Genomic DNA, 22,794 nt, shown 5'->3' with positions numbered 1-22,794 from the left:
AAATAATTAGCCATCTCAAATGCCTTGTATGAAAGCAAAAATGATATCCTGAAAACAGGTTGTTCAAAGCTGGTGTGGATTGTACAGTGATCCTGGTTTCTGGACCTCATGCTCATGCTTCCTCAAGTTGGGACAAGTAAAACAATTGTCTGTCCCAGCCTCCCAAGTTAGTTGTAACAAGATATAAAGGCTTTTGCCTTTGTACAGCTCTGGTATAAAGTTGTTACAGTTACCTGCTGTACAGCTTTTTTTTGTATTATTGTTTAGCCAGCAAAAGAAATTTATATTTCTTAGTTGTTACTTGTGTGTGGAGTATTTAGTCTATGATTTTACTGATTGTACCGTGAAAAACTCATCTGAAATAGAGACCATTTTGAGTTGCAAAAATAGTCAGTTTGGGAGCTGGATTAGTTTAGCAAAGAGTCTCTTTCTGGGGGACTGATTGAACTGGAAGTTCTCAGAGTATCATTTCTTTGCTGTCAACCTCAAAAGAAAGTATGTGCAGAACATCATTTTAGAACAGTTATCTGCTCATAAGGAGTTGATTCTGCAGGACTTGGAAGCTTTTCCATGTTTTATGTGAGTTGTATGGTATTTTGCCTTTCTAGCAAATGCCATGAATGCTCATATTTTAGAAAAATGGTATTTCTAAATTTCTCACACTGTTTTCTAAAGTTTAAATTGCCCAAGATTTTGATGTTTGTTCTTTCTCATTTACACTCTTATCTTTAATCACAGGACATTAAGGTGGTGTTGGGTGTTTTTGGGGATAGCTATTGGTTCAAGTGTCCTTCAGCTAATTTAATTTCTCTTGATTTAAAGTATCATCTGAGATTGAACTGCAAAACAGAACTTGCTGATTGGCCCTGTAACATCAGGCACTCGTAGTTAGTTCTTATCCTGTGGGGGCAGGTGGCATAAGATGTGGAGCTGCTTGACTGTAACTTTTTTTTAAAGCCCTTACCCTATGGAAAAGGTAAGGTAGCCTATCCCTCTGGTTTTTTGCAGGGGAAAAAGCATAAGCAGCACTACTTAGTGAACAGTGGCCAGCTCATTAGGACTCTGTATCTACATTTACACTGCCGTTAGTTATAGTCATGACCCAAAAGTTGGTTTCTAGAAATCGCTAAGATAATTTTAAGATCCCACCCATTCCTCTCTTTTTGCCTGTCTGCTTTGGCTTTATCTGATGCTTTTGTAAGTCACTTCATCTTGCTAAACTTAAGGAAAGCTAAACCATAAAATTGTGTCAATTAGCTTGGGAAGGAGGGATAAAGTCTGTTAGGCCAGCAGAGGCTGAGGAGCAGAATCATCCCTTTTGGTAGCAGTCAGCCAACAAGTTGACTCAAACATCTTATGAAACTTCACCCTGAGACTTTATTTCTCACCTAGAATAAAATTCAGTTGCTTTGCTATGCACTAATTAGTAATTTTAATATAGAATAGTAGTGCTAACCCTGAATTGTCTGAAATCATGGGCATTTAAGCATATAGTATCTTTAAAAAAGCTTTTGACTTTTTGTGTAAGTTCTTTTTGCTGGATTCTGGACTTCTTAATATATGATCAAAAATTAGTTTTCTACCCTATAGCAGCAGCTCTTTTCCAGAAGACTCAGCCAAGAATAGGACTCTTGTGCTTAGAAATGTATAAACACATAAAATAGTTCTTTGCTCAAAGAGCTTGAGAACTAGTGCCAAGCAGAGTGGTGAGTTTGATGTGGGAGGTAGAATGTAGAGGCATGAAACTCAAACAAGCCACAAAATACCCACTTGATGGAAAAAGCTTCTAAACCCTGCTGAGCTGGGTTGAATTCAATCTACAGTTCAAGGAAAAGATTCTGATGCTCATTAGCAGTGGCCCGAGACACCCATATTTCTGCTGGAGTTACACCTTTTATATAGGCTTGTGGCATGTGAATATGTTAAATAAACAAGTTCTTTTGCATTAGAGGACAATGACAGGATGTCTCTGGTCAGAAATGCAGACTAGCTTTTATAGTGTGTTATACTTCCATACAGCTTTCAGTTACCAAAAATTGGATTATCTGTGTGGAACATTACTTGTGTGATGTATTTAGACACAGCTTTGGCAGGGTTATTTGTTGAGTCACAGTGCAGTCTCATTTTGTCTTTGGAAATAGTTCATATGTTTTCTTATAGGCAGAACCATAAAGTTCATATTCTGCCAGATTCAAGTTGGCTACTTGAAGAGGTAGCAAAAATACCTCTGCACTGTATATATGCTTGACAGAGAGGTTGCTGAAATGTATGACAGAAGCAGGGACTAGTACTGCACTGGAATTAAAAAGCTCATGATGATCCATGTTCACTTCTTGCAGAGTCATTGCAGAATACAGATCTGTGCTCCCAACCACTTTTCCCCATAATACCTGTGGTTTTGTTCTGGGTTGGTCCCTTAGCCATGTTAACACATTTGTGCAGAGAAAACTATTCTGAAACAAGTTATATACTTTAAGAAGGAACTACAAGAAAGATGAACTCTTGTTTGAAATTGGCTTGTTTGTGATGGCTGTTTGAAGTCCTCTGTCTTGATATCTACCCACCCACACTTGATCTACTTCCCACCTTCACTTGTTCTTTACAAAGTGTTTCTCTTACTCATCTCTTCATCATGATTCCTATAGGGGGAGCATCATACCATCCTTACATTTCTTATTTCATGAGCCAGTGAGCATGTTTAAAATCTTGCTTAACTTTTCCTTTGGTTTAATATATCTTGGGCAAGATATTTCTCATGCTCATTTATTCCTTAGGTTTCAGCAAGGCAGCTGTAACAGGTTACCTTCATTATTAAGGAAAAATTCACACTGTAAGGAGAAGTCTTTAGCAGAGAGGTTTCTCTGTAGTACAGAAATCTTGGTTCATCATTCAGTTCCTGGAGCTATAGAGAAACTAGTCTCCCAGATTTTCATATCAGCATTAAGAAAATAATCCGTGACCCTTGCAAGGGAAGACTTGAGACAGAGACATCTAGTAATCACTGAAGTAGCGTGTTCCTAACCTGGGTGTTCAGAATTTAAGTGGGCTGGCTTAAGTGGACTGAGTCAAAAATTGCATCTGCTAAGGAAATGGTAAATCACTATCAGATGTTTTGAGTAGGCATTACAGTCTTGTTTCTCTAGTTTTCAGGCTCTAGGAAAACAACTTCTGAGCAATTGATATGTCATGTTTTTAGCACCTTGACCTCAGTAGTTTTGTTTGATTTCTAATTTTAATCAAACTAGGCACATAACCATGATTCTGATTTTAATTGGGTTCACTTTCAAACTAGAGGTCTTTTTTTCCTCACCTCCCAGTGTCCTGAATAAAAATGAAACATGTTTCAAGGTTTCAGAAAAGCTCACTCTTATGAAGGCAGTTCTTCAGTTTATCAGGCATTGGATATTTTAGTTTAAGCAGGATTTTGTATAGGGATCAGAGTTATCAAATCCTGTCTTCCCAGTGGTTGGTGTTGTGGTGATTTAGAGTATGCATTTTGTACAGTCTTCTTTTTTTGCAGAGCAAAAGTTTATATTTTTTTCTTTGATACTCTTCGAATCATAGAGCAGCCCAGATTGGAAGTGACCTTAAAAGAGTATCTAGTCTAACCTTTCATAGGTAGGGAAGCCTGGTTGAGGTTATCTGGTGCCCTGACCAATTGCAACATGAAAATCTGCAGAGATGAGGACTCTTCCAAGTCCCTGCATTCCAGTCATTGATTGCTCTCACTTTAAAATTTTTTTTTCTACCTCAAGATCAAACTTCCTGGTGCAGCTTGTATCTGTTGCCGCATGTGCTTTCCATGTGGCTCCTTATTAAGAGAGAGCCTCTGCCGTTTTTGTAGCCACCCTTTAAGATTTTGTCATCCTGGACTAAGAGGGAGAAAGTAATTACTAGTTAAAATTCTGGTGCCTCTTATGAGCTCATACACTGATATCTGTAGTATCTAAAAAAACTGGATAACATTTTCAATAATGGCTTTTCTTTTTTCATGAACTTACTCTTTTCTGGTTTTCCAATAATTTCTTAGCCACAAGTGATAAATGTGAAATACACTTCACTACAGCTGATAAAAAAATACAAATTTTCCATATGAAAGAAGTCATCAAGCCATTTTCACTGTACACTGTCCTCTGCAGCATAAAAGTAAATTTCGTGTCTTAAGTGGTCATCTAGCAGCTCATCTCCTCTCTTTTTTCTCAGTGCTTCTTAAGAGTTCTGTGGTATCTATTAGATGCAATCCAAACCACTAAAAATGAATTTCAGAAGGCCTGATGTCTTGGAAACAGGTCTGTGGGTAAGAAATGCAGGTACGTAGAGGGAAAATACAGTAATTTGAGAAGGGGTCATATTCTTTTGGATATTGGAGTAGAGCTCATCTCCTTGATATGTGATTGATCTTCATAATTGCACAAACAACAACGTATATGTCAGTTGTGTATCAAGTTACAAGCAACTGTTAGCACAGAACCAAGTGCATAATGATCTTTCAGTGTTTGTGGAGTTCCTGAAACATAAAACAGATGCTTAGCTTTTCAAAATACGTGCTACCTGCTTTGACTATAATTCTGTGGTTGCCTATTTGCAATATTTGCAGTAGTCAATGAAAATGATAGTACCTATGAAAACTTCTGCTGCAGCTGTGTCGTATTTTGCGATCCAGGGTGGTTTAACTGGATATCAGAGTATGCCTGCTTTGTCCTCTAGGACAAAGGGAATTAAGAGACAAAAGCTAGGACTCACATTCAGCTAGGTTCATAAGAAATTGAATGTTAATACTATAAATGAGGTAGTCTCCAAAACAGTGCAGTAGAAGGCCTGGATAGGAAAATGACCAGAACGTGTTGTTGTCTTCTCCATCCACAACCATATGTGCTTCCTGGTAAGCTGGAGACTGAGTAAAGCTTCTGTGCTCTTGTTACTGGACAATGCTGTGGATAGTCCAGACACTCAAAAGCAAGGATGGAAATCAAAATAGTTGACTTTCTTCTGTGTATTTACTGTAGTTTTGCATGGTTTTTAGGGAGGATAAAGGAATATAAATTAAATATTTAATGAAATAGAAGACTTAAGACAGTCATCTTTTTATAGTTTCAGAGTCTTGTGCTGTTCCTCTAAGAGCTGATAGACCTAAAAGGCTATTTTGTCTTTTTATTTAGAGAACTATTTTGTTTGAAAAGTGAGTGATGTAATAGCAGGCAGTGATCTCATGATCTTGCCACATCATTAATCAATATTCTAAAATCAGTTTTACAACAGCTATAGTAAATATGAATCACTGGGGTGCAGTGAACAGTTGGCCACAGTCCAAGCATTGCTTTTTCTATCCAGGAGTTCTGTTCTAGCCAGCTAATAGCTCATCTGGGGACACGGCTGTGTTCAGCTTGTGGTCCAGGGATAAGTGTTTTGCGTAAAGGAGAACTGCAGTTTGGCTGGTTGGGTTTGTTTATTTTTTTATTTATTTATTAAGTAATGCAAATAAAAAGCCCCAAAGAATCAAATCACAAACCTAACTATAGATCATACTAGGTCACTTAAACATCTGGCTTTTCTTTGACCATAAGATCACCTTTGGTGTTTTGCTTTGATGTGATGTATTGCATTACAGCAACATATGCTTGGATGTTTTATAATCAGTTGTAAATCCATTGGTGTCTCCATTGTAAATCCATTAATCCAGTCTCTTAATACCAGGAGGTGGTTGCCTGCATTGCACCATGTCTATGGTATCAAATAGAAAATAAAAGATTGTTCATGACCTGGACAATATTTTGCATGGATGTTAGCAGTTGTATTTAAGATTCTTTTATTATTCATTTTTTAATGGAAGATCTATGAGGAACAGAATTAATTTAATAAATTGTAATGGACAGTGAACATTGCAAGGAGTTTTTAATATTCAGGGTGAATAAAGCAAAAGGGGTGTGTGTGGATTTTGATATGTTGGATGAGCCACAGTATGCATTACTACAAAACTTAGGAATCAGGTTTTTATTTGATCTTTCATTTCTAGATTGGCTGTGAAACTCAAATACTTCAGTGAAGCTGATTGAAAAAAATCTTTGTGCTAATCTGTAAATGGCCTGTAGTGCCATCATTGAAATGCCACTGATGAACTTTTAATTGATCAAGCATTGTTCTTCCTCTGCAGAAGCTTCAGTATGAGGCGGGGTGGATGGCGGAAACGAGCTGCCGATGGCGATGGATGGGGAATATGGGTATGTTCAAAACCTAGTGGCTTTTTTTAAACGGGTAGATGGCACCATGGTTAAAAAGGGGTTACAATTCTGTTTTACATGTCAAGAGGACACTACAAATGAAACCTTTTTGCATTACTGGAAAGCACATAATTTAGTTTGAAAGAAATTTTTTTAATTACCAGGTTTTGAAGTCTGTGTTCACAATACTCACTAAATTTCATTATTAATAAGTGCAGACCCTTGAATAGTTTTAAATCACCATTTAAAAATAAAACTAAGTAATTTAAAAACTATTTACTGTTTTCTCCACCACTTTCTGCAGTTGGACAAATAACTGAGGCACCTAATTTACATCAGTATGGAACCACATTGTTCTCTTAGGCAATGAGTTACCAATTTAGCGTCCAGATTTGCATCATCCCATTTTTTCTTTCTTTTTGTTCTATAGAAGTTTATATATTTATTTATTTATTTATTTATTTATTTATTTATTCTTTTCCTATAAGAAGAAGAGTAAGGAGTATGAAATAAATCCTGCCATGTTGATAACAAGATGCAGTTATCTTGTAGATATAAGTTTATGGTGGAGCATTTGCTATTTTTCCTTTGAAAAATCAATGTCTTTTGTGTATCAACCAAATACAGTTTGGAGGAATGTTCCTTACCTTTCCAGTCTTATAATTGACCAGTTTCTGTATGTAAACATTAGGAACTAGGACTGGCATCATGGGTTGTGTTTTGTTTTAATTTAAAAACTAGGGTGGGTACATGTCAGCAAAAGTTAAGAAGTTGGAAGATCAGTTCCGGTCAGATTCAGCCATACAACAACAGAGGGATGGAAATTCGTCAAGTATCTTTAGCGGAGTTGCCATCTACGTCAATGGCTTGACAGGTGAACCTTTATTTTTTTTAAGGATCTGTATTGTGTCATTCTCATGTTTACCATCCTGAGTGGAACTAACTGCAAAACACATGAATTTGCAGCTAAGTAAATACATGACAATTACTCTGTATATGTTTTGTATATTCTGTTGTTTTTCATGATTAAGGTTTTCAATTTAAAAAATCTGATTTACATTCTGAATATAAATATTGCCTTACTGTATCATTTACATAGCATAACTTGTAGAAATAGGAGTAGATCTTTCCATGTTTCTGTGATCTTAGTATTTGAAATGAAGCCTTTTAATTTCCTCCATCCTCCTACACTTATTAAATTTTTAACTTTTCAAATTAGTTATTGTATGCCTTAAATTTATATTTGGGAGAATATGTCAAAGTTTTCTTGCTTAGAGTGACATAATGTGTGAGACAGAACCTACTGATACTGGAAGGAGGGACAAGGGACCGTGTATTGTAGGGACCATCTGTGGTGGACTGATAGTGCATGGTAGCTGGAGTAAGGTTTTTAATCTACCATGCTTATGTTCATGCTTCTTATTTCTGTAAAGCAGCTTAATAACCTTTTGGAAACTCCCCAGAAGCCTTATTCAGGGATCTCTGCCAGGATGTTGTGATTATTATGTAACTGATGCATAGAGCTTCTATGGGATAGATTAGTGCTGGTTTAAGCACAGGGCTCAAATGGATTGAAAAAGGTTAAGGTGGATATGTTAAACCATTAATACATCTGGATTGGTTGTTTAATGCAGGCGTTTTCTTTAGTGAAAATCCACTATTTGTGTATTCTTCAAGCAGCTAGTCCCTTAAAAGAGTTCTAGAAGATGGTTGGCCAAAAGGCTAGGGAGGAAAGATACAGGAGGAAAGGCCAAAAGGCTAGGGAGGAAATAGCACACACTTTCTCACACTTTGAGAAAGTGTGTGCTATTTTTAGTTAAAAGTTAGAGGAATAATGAAATGTTAGACATATTTTGAGAGTTGACAGAAAGGAATTGTAATTGTATCCTTTAAAAATTTTTTCCTTGTTCTTGTATTGTTCAACTTTTTTTTAAAAAAAGATCTTGTGCTAGATTCACTATTCATTGTGTTTGTGTTGACTCAAATCTTTTGGTGCCTCTGTGATGCCACTGCAAACATTTTCCAAAGCTAACACTTATTTCTTTTTTTTTCCCCGCCTCTGCTTGCAAAATAAGTACTGTTTTTAAAACAACTAAGGAGATCAGAAAAGTTGTTGGTTTTTAAGGTATTCTTTGTTCCCTCTAACAACTCAGGAATAACCTTGTGAGTGCGGAGTGAGTTAACTGCTTCAGTACATCAGAAATTACATAGTAGGAGTTCTGTGCTGTTGCTAAACCCTTTTGATATTAATTATTTTCTGTTGCTTCTGGGTATAAACTATTCTCCTGAACTCTGGTGAAAAGATAATCTAATTTTGTATTATGTTGATGTAAAGCATTTTTTGATATAGTTTAACATTACATATACTTGAATATTTTTTCCTGCCTTCTTCTATACTTATTGTGGGAAGCTCCTCTAAAGCAAGTAGAATGTTTGCATTTTGAATTAGTGTTTTCAAAACCACAGTTTTCTGCATTTTTTTGCCAAATGTTTTTCTGATTTGTTCTTTGAAGAACTTGTAAGTTTTTTTCTAGAATAAAACAACGGTTTGCACTCTTTCTTACCATGGCGTCCTATTTATCAATTAAAGTTATTTCTCCCACTGTATTTGCTGACACTAAGCATGAATATTTCTGGTTTTAATTTTATAGATCCCTCAGCTGATGAATTAAGACGGTTGATGATGTTACATGGAGGCCAGTACCATGTGTACTATTCCAGATCAAAAACAACTCACATTATTGCCACCAATCTTCCAAATGCCAAAATAAAAGAATTGAAAGGAGAAAAAGTAGTTCGGCCAGAGTGGATCGTGGAAAGGTAAATTTACATGTACTGTATTTGGAGATTTCCCCTTTTAGGGGAAAAGAAACCAAAAAAAAACTGGAGAGAAAAAAATTAAAGATTGCATTTTGAGATTACAGTTAAGCTTAAAATAATTAAGTCATAGAACAGCTGAGTGGAAATACCACTGTTACACTGAAGATTTGCTTCTTAGGGATTGTTCTTTAAGAAACTTCACCAAGAACATTCAGAAAGTCTGAAGCATATTAGGAAACTGAACATTATCCTGTTAATTGCATTTAATATCTAACCAATTGACCAGACTTCATCTCAGAATGTGAAATAACTAATATGTGATTGTTTTAAATCTCCTGTAGTGTGTTTTGCCTAAGTTTCGTGTCTGTATATAAAGAAGGATGTCAATTGAAAAGTGTTCACATAAAGTTGGAACTAACGCATTTAAACATTTATTGTGTTGTGACATTGTAAGAAAATAATAAAAATTAAAGGGAAAAAAAAGTCTACATGTTATTTACAAAATATTTATGTTCTTTGGTTTCTCCATGCCCTGGAATATATAGAATCCACTGGAGTTGTCCTTGATAAAGACAATAGCCAAGCTCAGAGCGGTTAATGTGGCTTGCATCTCTCTTGTTCCATCTGAGGAAGTCAGAGGAAATAGAACATGTTCTAGAAATTATTCTGCTGATGTCATGCCATTCTTAAGTATCCTCTTTCCTAGATAACCAGTGGAAACAGGCAAGAAACTGTTCTGCAATGCATGTGTGAAATATTATTTGCAGTTTGCTGGTTTTCAGTCCTTTGTATTCAGCTGTTTCATATAATGTATCTTTATGGTCAATTTTTAAACTTTAGTTAGACATTTTAAGTTACTCAGTTTGAAGGAGACTTCAGATAGATTTTTTTTTTCCCCCAACAGTTTTAGGGCCTCACCCCTGTTTTTAAGGACTTGGAAAACTGATGGCAAGTGTGGTTTTATTTTGAAGATGTGACTGGTTTTTTTTCGTGCCATTAGAGCTTGCTATGATTTTGACCAGATTGGAAAGATCAATTTGTGTACGTTTAGTAGAGACTTAATAGAACTTGATATGTCAAATCTCCTAAAATTTTTATTCTGATGTCTTGTGTTAAGGTTCTGCATTGTAGCTCTGGAAGGTTATACTGTAGAATAAGTCAGAAGAACCAAGTATAGACAGATACATGAGTTTGAGCACAAGGAAACGGGGGAATTCACTGTCTCAACAGAACAGGGTTCATATCACTGTCTAGAATAGAAGCTAATTTCACTACTTTTCACGTCTTTTTTTGTTTCTCTTCTTCTCAACAGTATTAAAGAATACTCAGTGATTAAATAATCCTTCTCTAAATATGGAATACCAGATTATGTTCTCAGTGGATCAGTTGGTGAAAATTAGTGTAGTATATGTAGAGTTTCCAATTTCCTGGATTTGGAAGGGACCTTAAAGATCATCTAGTTCCAACCTCCTTGTCATGGATTGAATCACCTTCCACTAGACCTTGGATGAAGTTGCTCAAAGCCTCATCCATTCAGGGATGGGCTATCCACAGCTTCTCTAAGTAATCTGTTCCAGTGGCTCTCGATCCTCACAGAAAAGACTTTCTAATACGTGATCGAAACCCACCCTCTGTCAACTTCAAGCTATTCCTCCTTGTCCTGTCACTACACAGTCTTGTAAAGAGCCCCTCTGCAGTTCTCTTGTAGGCAATATGATGGGTTTGCAATTTTTTCAGTTTGGTTAAGAATCTACCCTAAAATGTTGCTGTCACAAGGTGCTGGTAGAACAGTGTTGTTAGATCTTTGGTCTTGTCACCAGGGTTGCAGAATGAGGAAGTTGTTTGTCTGCGGAGCTTTGATTTGTTTCTTATGTGCATATATTATGATTTAGTCCTTAATTACATGATCACATGCCATCTTTTTTCACTATGGCACCTGCCACATTCTTTGCACAGAAAAGATTGATTTCAGGTTGTAGACTGCTAATACAGTGACATGGCTTTTCCTTTTTGTCTCCTGTTCCTTACTTATTGCATGTGACTTGAATTCTTTCCTGGTGATGAAATGAATAATTAATTCCTGTCTTTTATTGGTGCTTATCACGATAGCATCTGTCTGCTTTCCAAAGATTAATGAATGTGACATAGCACAATTATTATGGCTATTATTTAATTTAAGTTTTTTGAGAGCCGACTAAAGGACATTGAGGTAAAACACCAGAAATGTTCATAATTTGGAATATGCCATAGAAAGTATATAAGATTCTGCTGAGTTACTTGCACAAGGATAGTAAGGCATGTGAAGAAATTTATTGCTGCATTAAAGGCTTTGCATTCTGAACTATGGTCTAAAGTCAGACTCTTACAAACCTGTTAAATGGAAGTAGCTCTAGAATTTTGTTTTAGTTAGCATCCCATAGAGATCTTCTGTAACAGTAGTTGCAAAATCCAGTGTTGCAGAGTAATAGTGTGGTTGCTGTAGTGATAAAATCATTCTTTCTGCATGCCCGTTATTGTGTGTTTTTGCTACCTCTCCGTGTTTGCAACAAATGAAGAGGATTACAGGCAGGCCTCCTTCCTAAGTCAGTATCCCTTTATTTGAAAAATACATCATTACTTTATTTGAAAATACATTCCTTTATTTGAAAAATACACCATTACACTGTGCTACCGTTATGTCATGTGGAAAGGTGGTTGTGCAGTGAAAGCCAAATTCAGATGATCTGAGAGCTTGACTTTCAAATTTGAATATTCTTTTAACATTCTTTGACATTTATAATCACTTTTCAGAGACTGAGGATAACTAACATGAGGTACCAGTATTTGTGGATTCCTTATTTTGATTTTCAAATTAGGTGAATATTTTTCCCAAAGAACTGTGTTAATCTAATACAAACATGAAGAAAATAAATTAAAATAATTTTTTAAATAATCCTATTCTGATATGACACCTAGTTTTCTGATGAGGATTTCAAATGCAAAAGAGAGGAGTAGGTATCATTTGCTATGACTACAGTTGCACTTTTGACACAGTCCCCTGTTGCATTATTGAAGACAAATTGGGGAAATATGAATTGGATAGTGGGCTGCTGGCTGAGGGATGTAAGTACTGCCCAACTGCCTTGGTCACCATAGTGGTCAGCAGTTCAGAGTCAAACTAGCAAATAGCCACAAGGGGCATTTCTGAAGAGTTTATACTGGGGCAGATGTAGTTTATATCTTCACTAACAACGTGGACATTTGTGATACAGTGGAAAATAGCTTCAGCAAGTTTGTGGATGATTTAGAAGGCAACAGTCGATACACTGTAGAGAAGGTCTTCCCTTTGGAGAGCATCAACAGACTGTAGGAGTGGGATGGCAGAAACCTGATGAAATTCAACAAAGTGAAATGCAGAGTCCTGAATGCAAGACAGAATTAGTTGCATGCAACCAGACAGGTGAGAGACCCTCTGGCTGGGACACACCCTTGTAATCCACCAGGACCCTGAAGTCTTACCCTAAAAGATAACCATGAAGCTGCAGTTGTGCCCTTGTGGAGATAAAGGCTAACAGCTACTGGTTGCATTAGCAAAACCTCAGCCCAGATCAAGGCAAGTTATTCTTCCAATTTGTTCAACGCTTCTGAAGTTAAATCTGGAGTTGTGTGTCAGATTTTTGGGCTTTTCAGTAAGAGAAGTACTGACCACTGCAGTGTTCAGTTCAGAAAAGTACCACCAATATGAGCCTGTGAGCATGTAACAAGAGACTTAGGAAGCTGGTTCTCTTCTGCTTGGAGAGAGGACTAGGATGGAGTCTAATTGTTATTTTTCATTACCTGTATGGAGGTTATGAAGGATGTAGAGCCAGATTTTTCTTCAAGATGTACAGCAAGTGGACAAGAGGCAATAGTCACAAGTTGCAGCAAAGAAAAGTTCCACTATAGGAAAAAGATTTTTCATAGTTAAAAGAGAGTAAGCAGTGAAACAGGTGCCTAGAGAAGGTCATAGAATTTTTGCCTTTGGAGATACTCAAAATTTGTGTTGACTTTTATTCCTGGGCAACCTGATATGACTTAGATAATGCTTTGATCAGTGTTTGGACTAGAGACCTCCAGAGGTCCTTTCCAACCTAATTGTTTTTAGTGATTATGAATTCTGTGACACAGGGAAGGTGAAATGGGTAAAGATGTTGAATGGTGCATTCTGAACTAGGATTCCAGTTGCTGCATGTTGATGCAGTTTGGAAAAAAACAACTGTTTATCTAGTAATGCAGCTACTCCAGTAGCTAAAACCATGACGTTGTGAACAAGTTCTTAAATAAATGTGGGTTTGTTTAATCATCTTGAAATTGTAGCAATTACTCTGAAATATTACCTAGTTGGTTCTGCACCTATGTTCACACGGCCTTTTCAGAAACAGTCAAGTCAGGCATTGCAAAAACTCAATTGCTGCATTACCACTTTGTGTACAAGAAAGCTTTGGAACTTTTCCAGGTGTATTTTTGACTCTGTTTGGCAATGTTTAATACAAATAACGTTTCTTTATGATTGATATATATTTATGTATCAAACAGTATTTAATTGATATATTTTTGGGGCTGGCTTCCATTTCCATGGAAACCTTACCAGGTATATGTATATGCTTAACTAGTTTTAATTTATCTAATTGGGAAATGTGATCTCCTACTATATTCTCTCTAATTGCAGCCAGAAAGCTCCCAAGGGCTCTTGTTCTACTGTCCAGCTCCCTTGATAGTAGTACAGATTCAAGCAAGAGAAAGCATTCAGGTGCTGAAAAACACTGAGCTAAATTATCTTTAAAATCTGACTCCAGTTCTATCTTCAAAACTAAATGCTAACACTAATCTGCTTTGATATGGGAGATGTTCCTCTGCTGGAAGAAGTCCTAGTGTCTCTGAGCCAGTATGACGAATTCCATACAAAGAAGAGGTGAAGTGCAGGCTTGGAAGGCTGTAGGTTATCTCTGTTGCCATCAACAGGTGTTGGGGTGGAAAGATTAAATCATCCTGTGGTGTATTTTTGAGACGATTTCACTTTCAAGTGTGTGGTTCCCTAAGGAATTTAGCAGTTATTTAGGTATAATTGCAGTTTCAGTGGAAGATGAAAAAGAAGAGGGAGATAGACTGGAACCCAGTAGGAATAATTGGAATGATTGCTGTAGATATTTATGGTAGGTCTGTTTGGAAATTATTCTTCTGTTTAGTTTGCCTCAGTGAATTTTTTACAAGAAGTAATTAGCCTTGTGGAATGGAAAAAGTAGTTAGTTTTTAACAGTGAACCACATCCTAGCTGACCTCTTTCAAATTCTACCCTAATTTGTTCCATGATAAAGAGCTCAGTCACTATTGTTCAGGTAGAATAACCTGGACCACTAAGCAAGGGTTTTCTGACTGTTTTGTTAAAATTAAATATTTGGGGTTTGTGTGTGTCAGTTGGAAAGAGAAATGGATGTAGACTACTGACCAACACATCTTTGCAAATACCTTTTGTTGCACCAGTCACCACACCACAAATTACTTTTCAGTTCAATCCAGTTAAGGGTGAGAAAGGGGTTGTGGAAGGCACTACAAGTACAAATAAAGGGGGTTCTTTTAGCATAGAAGGTTGGGATTTCTTTAAAATTTCTTAAGCAGTAACTTGATTTTTCTTTTTTTTTTTTTTTTTCAGCATTAAAGCTGGACGTCTCCTTTCGCACATTCCGTATCAGCTTTACACCAAGCAGTCAAGTGTTCAGAAAGGTCTCACCTTTAACAGCGTACGCAAACCTGAAGATGCTGTGCCAGGTCCAAGCAATATAGCTAAAGATCTCAACAGGGTGTAAGTGTTTCTGATTTTGTAAGGCAGGTGCTCATCATTCACCCATAATGAGTTTGCATTTGTAAATAGCATTTTTAAAGCTCATTTCAGCTTTGTAAGAGGTGTTTCAGCTTTGTAAGCTCTGAGGTGCTGAAATTTAAAGGTAAGGTATAGCTGTATAAATAGTTGGGGGAAGAACTCACCTTGACTCCAAACCTTGTCTCTCATCTTTGGACCACAGTTTGATAATATGACCTAGGAGTCCTAGGATGTAATATATCTGCATGGAAGCAACAGGCATGTATTAAAGGATTTTTACAGGTGACGCTGAAAAGCGAGTCTTTATTTCAAAAATAAAAAGCTGGTGACTGCTTTTGCTAAAGGTGCCTAGGAATGAATATAAATGCATACTAGTTGTTAATCTCTTTCTTTAGCCTCTTAAAAAAAAAAGAAGTCACAGCATACATTATGTATGCTTAACACCAAGGTTTAAGTCATGCTTGAGAGAGAAGATGGATTGAAAAATGGAATTACAATATAAAAAAGTATCCTAAGACACCTAAGACCTTGAGAGGAGGCTTGAAGAGAAAGCACCAGTAAAACTTTTTAACTGGCAGAGGAATTGGAATTTGGAAAGGAACATTCCACTTGAACTCTTCCAGATTTTTTTTTAATAAAGAAGGTTCCTGCATCTTTTTCAGAAATACATGGGGTTTTTTTATAGGCAAGAATAATAACATTATAGAATTTTTTAGGTTGGAAAAGATACTTGGATGTCATCTGGTCCAACATTACTGCTCAAGCAGGGCTAAGGATACTGTGCAAGATACTATACTTTCTGATTTGTACTGGTGATCTGAGCTCTTCCAGAGTCTGCTGATTTTTTTTTTTTAACAATCCAGTCATGCATAATGCTGAGGATACTTCACCACATGAGTAGGATTTGTCTACACTTAGGAAAATAAAACCAGTCTCAAAAAATTAATATCTTGAACAGTATTTCATACCCATATTTTACAATGAGTGGTACAATCATCATCACCTCTTACTACTGCATTGTTAAAGATTTTTTAAATGAGAAGAATATTCAGGCTTCCCAAAATGTCAGTGTAGTCTGAAAACCATGACTTTAAAAGCCTGTCTATCCACTAAGTATCTGCCACTTAATATACCATTTTCAACCACACAAAAACACTATCTTTACTGCAATTTATATTTGGATAATCTTAACCAAAATGTTTTCATGCTTAATTGAGTTTCTGGTTTCAGTAGCATACTGAATAGCTAATCTTCTCCCACCTTTTTTGTGTACTTCATTTGCTGGCTTTGGGAGCTGGGAGTGCTGGTTGGGTTTTTTGGGTTTTTTTCCAGCAGATCAAGGGTGTGTAGAACTCTTGAAGACTTTGGTTTTCATTTCCAGAATTAATTGTTTGAATTGAAGCTTTGTCTTTGTGCTAGTGTGCTTGTGATAGAATACTTTGGTTTATATGCTTAAAAGCTGAAAATTAGTTTGTTTGTGGTTTTTATCAAAGCTGAGTGATTTCTAGAGCTTGAACAGATTTTTTTGTTACAAAAAATTAAAATGGTTCTAGCATTAATCTAAAATAATTTCCTAAAAAATAGTTCTCTGTTTATACTTTCTCATTTGTTTTTGTTTGTTTATAACTAGTTAAGGAAAATCACATCTCTTGGTAAAAGGACAGCTCCATCTGATGGTTTGTGTATTCCAGCAACATTCATGCTGTGTGTGGCAATACTGTTCTGTTAACAAACAAATAATTACTGTAATTCAGTGGGAGACTGCCTGCCAGATTAAAGGCCTTGGAAATAGCTTTTCTAATGTGAGCATGGTCATTCCCATGTAAACTCCTAGTTAATATTGCATGAAATCTGTAAAATCTTTGGAATGGTGTTAGGTTTTGTGGTGTTATGTTGAGAGGATGTGGCTCAGAATTTGAGATAATTGTCTTGGGAATTGAACTGAAGTATAAATTGAGAACAGTTAAGAAAAACTTGAAATTACATGTAAATGTGCCTTTATTTATAAAAGATGTGGTATTTAATTATTATATCTGTTTCAGAAATCATATTAAGAAGTATGAAATGGAAAATGAAATCACACCCAATGGAATAAACAGCTGGAATGAGGAAGAGGAAGAAGAAAGTGATGATTTTGGATTTACAGAGCTGGAGGAGATTCTTCCCATACGGAAACAAAATGGGATTCAATCTCATAAAGGCAGCCCTGCCCTTTTTAATGGACACACACACACTTCTACCAGTGCCTTAAAGACACAGGATTGCTTGGTGCCCTCTGGCAACGGTGTTGCAGGCAGGTTGTCTCCAGGCCCTGTGCAGGAGGAGGGGAAGACTGACAAAGGCATGGTTGACTTTAGAGACTGCACAATGCAGCAGTTGCAGCAAAACAACAAAAATACAGACTTTTCGTGGAGTCCACACAGGACTATGAGTAACTCATCCTCATCTTCATTTTTGCACAGTAATGCTAAAATAAATGGTGCTCACCACACAACTGTTCAGGGGCCTTCAAGCACAAAAAGCACTTCTGGACCTGCTCCTAGCAAGGCAGCTTCCTTACCTGTGTCCAAACCTTCAGATTGTAGTTTTATTTCTGACTTTTATTCGCGTTCAAGACTGCATCATATATCAACATGGAAGTGTGAATTGACAGAGTTTGTCAACAGCCTGCAGAGGAAAAACAGCGGTGTCTTTCCAGGAAGGGAAAAAATTAAAAAATGGAAAACAGGCAGGTCTGCACTTAAAACTGACACAGGTAGATACTTGTTTAAGAAGGTTTATGTTAAGAAGATGCCTTATATCTTCATACATTAAATGTCCAAATGAGACTACATAGTTTAGTATTGAGTATTTATATTATAGTCAGACTATCTGGAAAAACTTGATGACTTTGGTGCAGTGAACACTAATGGATGCAAGTGCTTTTGGCTTTGTTGGGTTTTTTAAACTTAAAATGTTATTTAATGTGATACTCTGGTCTATATTCAGTTCTTCCTCGTAGAAATAGTATTTCTGACTTTACCAAGATAAATGAATTCATAAGGGAGAAAAATACGATGTATGTCTAATACACAAATCTGTAGTTGCTTTGTGAAAATCTGCAGGGGGGGGAAGAGAAGAAAAAATCCTTACTGTTCAGCATGAGCATTTAAAAGATGAGTAACGTTTGGACATGAGTTAACATCTAAATTTTTTTTGTTAGTTAGAGTTTTATATACTATATGTCTGTTAAAGTGGGTAGTAGTGTCATAAGAGACTTTTAAAACTGGCTTGAAGAGAAGTATTTAATGTCATTGCATCAGGGGCCAAAGTGAAAAAATGTAGAATTAATTAGAGTCAAAATGTTACAGATAAAATATTTTTGCATCTTTAGAATCTCTTGTTTACAGTCTTATTAAATTAAAAGGTTAGCTCTGTACCTTTAAAGAGATCCTGGGTCTTGTGCTGTAAAATTATTCATTTGTAGTCATATAAAAATATGCTTGAGAGATTGCCACATCAAAAAAATTGTTAGATAATAAATTTACTGATTCTGTGTTTGTGTTAGGACACCCCACTTATCAAACATGTTAGCTTATGAACTACTTAATGTGTATTTTTTAAATCAAAATGTGGTAAAGGCTAATATATTTTATTTTCTCTTTGATTTGGCCTAGAGTATTCAAATAGTTAATGCATGTGGTTCAGTTGACAAGTAGCAGCAGCTTAACTTGATCACTTGATTTGTAAATATGCCCATTATAAGACAGTCCTTATTTTTCTAATGAGTTCAAAATGTAAATTATTAAAACCAAGAGAATATTTTTCTGATTATTCAGTAATTAACTCAGATGTTAAGTGGAACAGTTCACTTGATGTGTTGAAGTATTTTTTCACTGTTACACTTCATTAATTGTTCAAGTTAATTTTTTTTGTTAGATAATGCCATCTTTGGTAGGTCAGCAACATAGACATGCAGACTTGAACTTGTAGAAAGCATTTCTAGTGTGTAAGGCATGTACAATTTTCAGTGAGGAGTTACCTTGCTCATCTTCGCTGAATGTTTGCATGATTCTAAGGACAGCAGTGACAAAATCCGGTTGCATGGGACTTTCAAAACTAATTGTGGTGTGTTTCATGAAGAATAATGGTAGCTTGTAGTGCAGCTAAACTTACACTTTTATCTTTTGAAGCAGTCTTCTGATTGATGAGCAAAAAGGAGTAAAATTCTCTTCTCATTCAGTGTTAACGTAGCACAAGTAAGATCCAGTGCCAACAACATGCATTAATCTCCTTGGATTCGGGGAACCTTGTTAGGGTAAAAGGTGTTGATTATAAGAAAATAAAAACCAGAAACTCTTAAGTTAATTCATTGTTTAGGCTGTTTGTCTACTGCTTATGTTTACCTTTCTCAGAGTAAATACCTTCTTGGTGAGAGGAAACAAAAATATTTATGGTTAATAACTTGATAATAGACCTTGATGACTACTGTGAGTAGTACGGAAGTGTGTAAATTAGGGTTCAAGTTTTCTGTTGGTGTATCTTCATACTAGGTAATGTGTCTGTTGCGAGCTCAGCCAAGCCACAGAGCTGTATAATGCACGTGGATATGGATTGCTTCTTTGTGTCTGTGGCTATCCGAAATAGACCAGATCTCAAAGGTCAGTATTTTAACTCTGTGTGTTAGTTTACTCCGTTAAGCCTTTTTAAAAAACCAAACGTGCACAATTATGAAATTAATTTGGCATATTAATCTTTTTTGTTGCATCTTCAGTAGTTAGGCCATGCAACTTTCATATTCCTGTTTATTTTCTCACAATCCAAAAGCAGGTGGAAGAGAGAACTGGAATTCTCCTTGCTATCTCCTTTCAGTATCTAAAGTAAGAAGAGAGAAGTTAAATCTGTAATAACTATTCTCTGTGACATTGTACATAAACTTATTCAGATTTTAATCTACCATATTAGAAATTGGAAGTCAAATTTCAGTTATACTAAAAATGGGGTGTGGGCACTGTCTATTAAAAGAAAAAGAGATAAATTAAAGAAAATGGGATAGCCTAATATTCTTCCTGAAGTAGTTTAAGCAGCTTTTTTTAACTAGGAAAGTGGAAAGGTCAAGGTTGAGAATTAATTGTCTCTACCTGATGCATATTTTTCAAGAGAAGTTTGCTTCTCCTTTCCTTTCCTCTCTAAGCTATTACACATGAGATGTTATAAGACCTGGAGGATTCAGGAGGAATTCAGTTGGCATTTAGAAGTCTCAGTTGTGTGATCATCCTTAAGACACAGGAGAGTTAGTGGAGCACCTTAGCAAACTTTGGTGGGTTTGTTTTCTACAAGTGTACTATTCAGAAGTGGAGATGCTAGTTCTGTGCAAGCATTGAACTTCAGGGGTGCACAGATTTGAAGACTTGTTGCAGTGGAGACCATCTCACATTTCCAGCTATCACAGATCCTGGGAAAAGAGTAAGATGCATATGTGGTTCCATTACTCTCTTCTGTTCAAAGGCAGGAGCAGCTATATCAAAGATTCTTCTTCTATGTTTGGTTCTTTTAACTCGATTTCCTGCCAAGTTTCATTAATGGAACATAAAGAATGTCGGACTTTTCTGCAAATACTTTTTCTGTTCCACAGAAGTTTGCCAGATTTTTCAGTGCATAAACTAGCTTGCTTTGGAAACACCATGGAGGTGTTGATATTGCCAAAAAGTCAAAAGTTTACTAAAAATTTTGGTTTGCACAGTTAAACTAATTGGAACTAAGTGTTTTGGCATGTGTATATTTTTCTGATTTACTTAAGCTAATAAACATTTTGAAGTATTTAAAATCAGTCTAGTGTTTGCTGTATCTTAAACTAATGAATCATTAGGTTATTGGTGACATCTCACAGCTTCCATTTATATTTGTTATTAAAGACAAACCAGTATTAGCTGTATTTTCACTTGTGAAAAACTTTTCTTCTTTACATGTGACTGCAGTTAAGACAGATTCATTGTCACAATTCCAAGGCCATTTCATAGCTGTTCCTTCTGCCTTGAGAGCACCTAAGCTTGAAAGAAATTATAGAAAGCAAATTAAAAATCCTTATGATCTTATGCTAATTGTGCTTTTATTAAAATGTAAGCTATTATAGGTATTGACCTATAAGTATATGCATTTTTTCTCCACAGGAAAGCCAGTAGCTGTTACTAGTAACAGAGGTACAGGGAAGGCACTGCTGCGCCCTGGTGCAAACCCCCAGCTTGAACAGCAATATTACCAGAAAAAGCTATTGAATGGCAAAGCAGGTACAGATAAGTCTGTCTGTATGTATGTTTTCAACTGTTGTTATGGAAGACTTTTTCTTTAAAACTATTCAGAAAGTGTTCCATGGATAAGTTTATTTCTTTCATGTGGGAGATTTCAGAAAATAATTATCTTCGGACAACACAGTGCTCTGTGGCCTCAGTAATAGCAGGACACTGTGGCTTCTTGTTAGTTAGCTTTGCTCAGTATGGGTAAATTATTTTAGAGTAATTCTAGGTTTTACTCACTTTCTTAAGGTTGAGTGTAAGATAGAATGTTAGTAGTTGTTTAAAATGAAAACTAAATACAGGTTGTCCAGGATCACCTTTTTCTCAGAAAGTCCAATATAGAGAAGAAGATGCAGAATAAATTTTAAAAGTCTTACTACAGAGGATTTTTTCTGTAAAAATAGAACAACAGCACTTGACCACTGAGAAACTGATTGTTTGAAGATTGGTTTTGAGTTGCATATGTAGAATATCTGTGTACAATGAGTTAATTTGGGTGGTCCGTTGAGCATTTTAGGTCTCTGGAAGGTCTGTGAAATTTTAATAAATTCTGTTTGTTCAATGTTTTGTTTTTGAAAACCAGGTTGTCTATTGTACTTTGAGAATTCTGTACTTGCCTGCAGTAATTTAGAAATGTGTTACTTTCTGTACTGTCCTCAAGTAGTAGTGTACTAATATAAACCAAAGTTTTATTAATTGGTTTTATTATACTGCCTGAACTTTATTTAGTATGAGAAAGTATATTGCTAAACATTGGCAACTTAAGTGGCTAGTACCAGTCTTACTTAATCATCTAGAAGTGTAGTTCTTGCCACAAAGTTGGTAAAAACTGCATATACAAGGGGTAGCTGCTATTTAAGTTTGGTTTAGACTTTGAAGTTGAGTTTCTCCTTTGCCGTTTTGTATATGCAGTTTTTACCAAATTTGTCATACTAAGTACTGTTTTTATAAAGTTTACACCTCAGTGTTTTATTTGGTGAGACAAGATAGGGCAAAAGACAGCTTGTTCTTCCATGGTTGTTTATGAAACATTAGTACTTTGGAAATTGGCTGGTTGTTGGGGGTTTTTGAAGACATTTATACAACCAAGGTATTACTGGAACTTATGCCATTTATTTGGGTTTTTTGTTATAGTTTAAGAACACTTCAAAACTGAGGTAGAATATATGTTTGTAGAACCCACAAGCTTTTAAGGACTTATCAGTATTTTCCCTACAGAGATAGCTGTGGTCTTTATGGAGTTGGATTTTCTCTAGCAGAGCTTGTGTATTTATTGGTAGTTCAGTTTATACGGTGACTTGTTAACTTTTATTAGAGCCTTGAACTGGATAAGGATGTGACTATACAGCTGAGTGGTTTGGAGAGTTAGATGGTTGAATTATAGTTTAGCTGATACCTAGCATGTTCTTTTGATTCACAAATTCAGTAGTATCTCTTCTGCTGTATTGATTGCTTAAGTGTACAGCAGCTTTCAACCTCATTGTATAACAAGCTCAGTTTCTTACTGTAGCAGCTTTTTTCTGGATATCAACATTCATTTCTTTAACTTCAGCATCCAGTCTCAACTGGCTTGCATGCAGGCAGGCAGCTAGCTCTTTCTTTCTTGACACTTAGGCTGATTGTGCAGCCTGTTATTTTGGTGACAGGA

At 36.1% G+C, this 22,794-nt stretch overlaps 1 protein-coding gene across 2 annotated transcripts in view; it reads left to right on the top strand.

Moving 5' to 3' along the window:
• Window positions 1-22,794, top strand: part of REV1 (REV1 DNA directed polymerase) — a 54,940-nt gene that overhangs the window by 7,562 nt on the left and 24,584 nt on the right. For both annotated transcript variants that reach the window (XM_009085408.4, XM_018908881.3), the window contains exons 2-8: window positions 6,152-6,218; window positions 6,960-7,092; window positions 8,870-9,038; window positions 14,707-14,856; window positions 16,917-17,629; window positions 19,407-19,514; window positions 21,024-21,140. In XM_009085408.4, the coding sequence (XP_009083656.2) occupies window positions 6,162-6,218; window positions 6,960-7,092; window positions 8,870-9,038; window positions 14,707-14,856; window positions 16,917-17,629; window positions 19,407-19,514; window positions 21,024-21,140 (1,447 nt within the window). In that variant the 5' untranslated portion in view covers window positions 6,152-6,161. The remainder of the gene's footprint in view (window positions 1-6,151; window positions 6,219-6,959; window positions 7,093-8,869; window positions 9,039-14,706; window positions 14,857-16,916; window positions 17,630-19,406; window positions 19,515-21,023; window positions 21,141-22,794) is intronic.

This window comes from Serinus canaria, chromosome 1 (genome assembly GCF_022539315.1).
Source record: "Serinus canaria isolate serCan28SL12 chromosome 1, serCan2020, whole genome shotgun sequence".
Classification (NCBI taxonomy): domain Eukaryota; kingdom Metazoa; phylum Chordata; class Aves; order Passeriformes; family Fringillidae; genus Serinus; species Serinus canaria.
The sequence above is the reverse complement of the archived record's forward strand: the minus strand, read 5'-3'. Positions and strand labels throughout refer to the sequence as shown.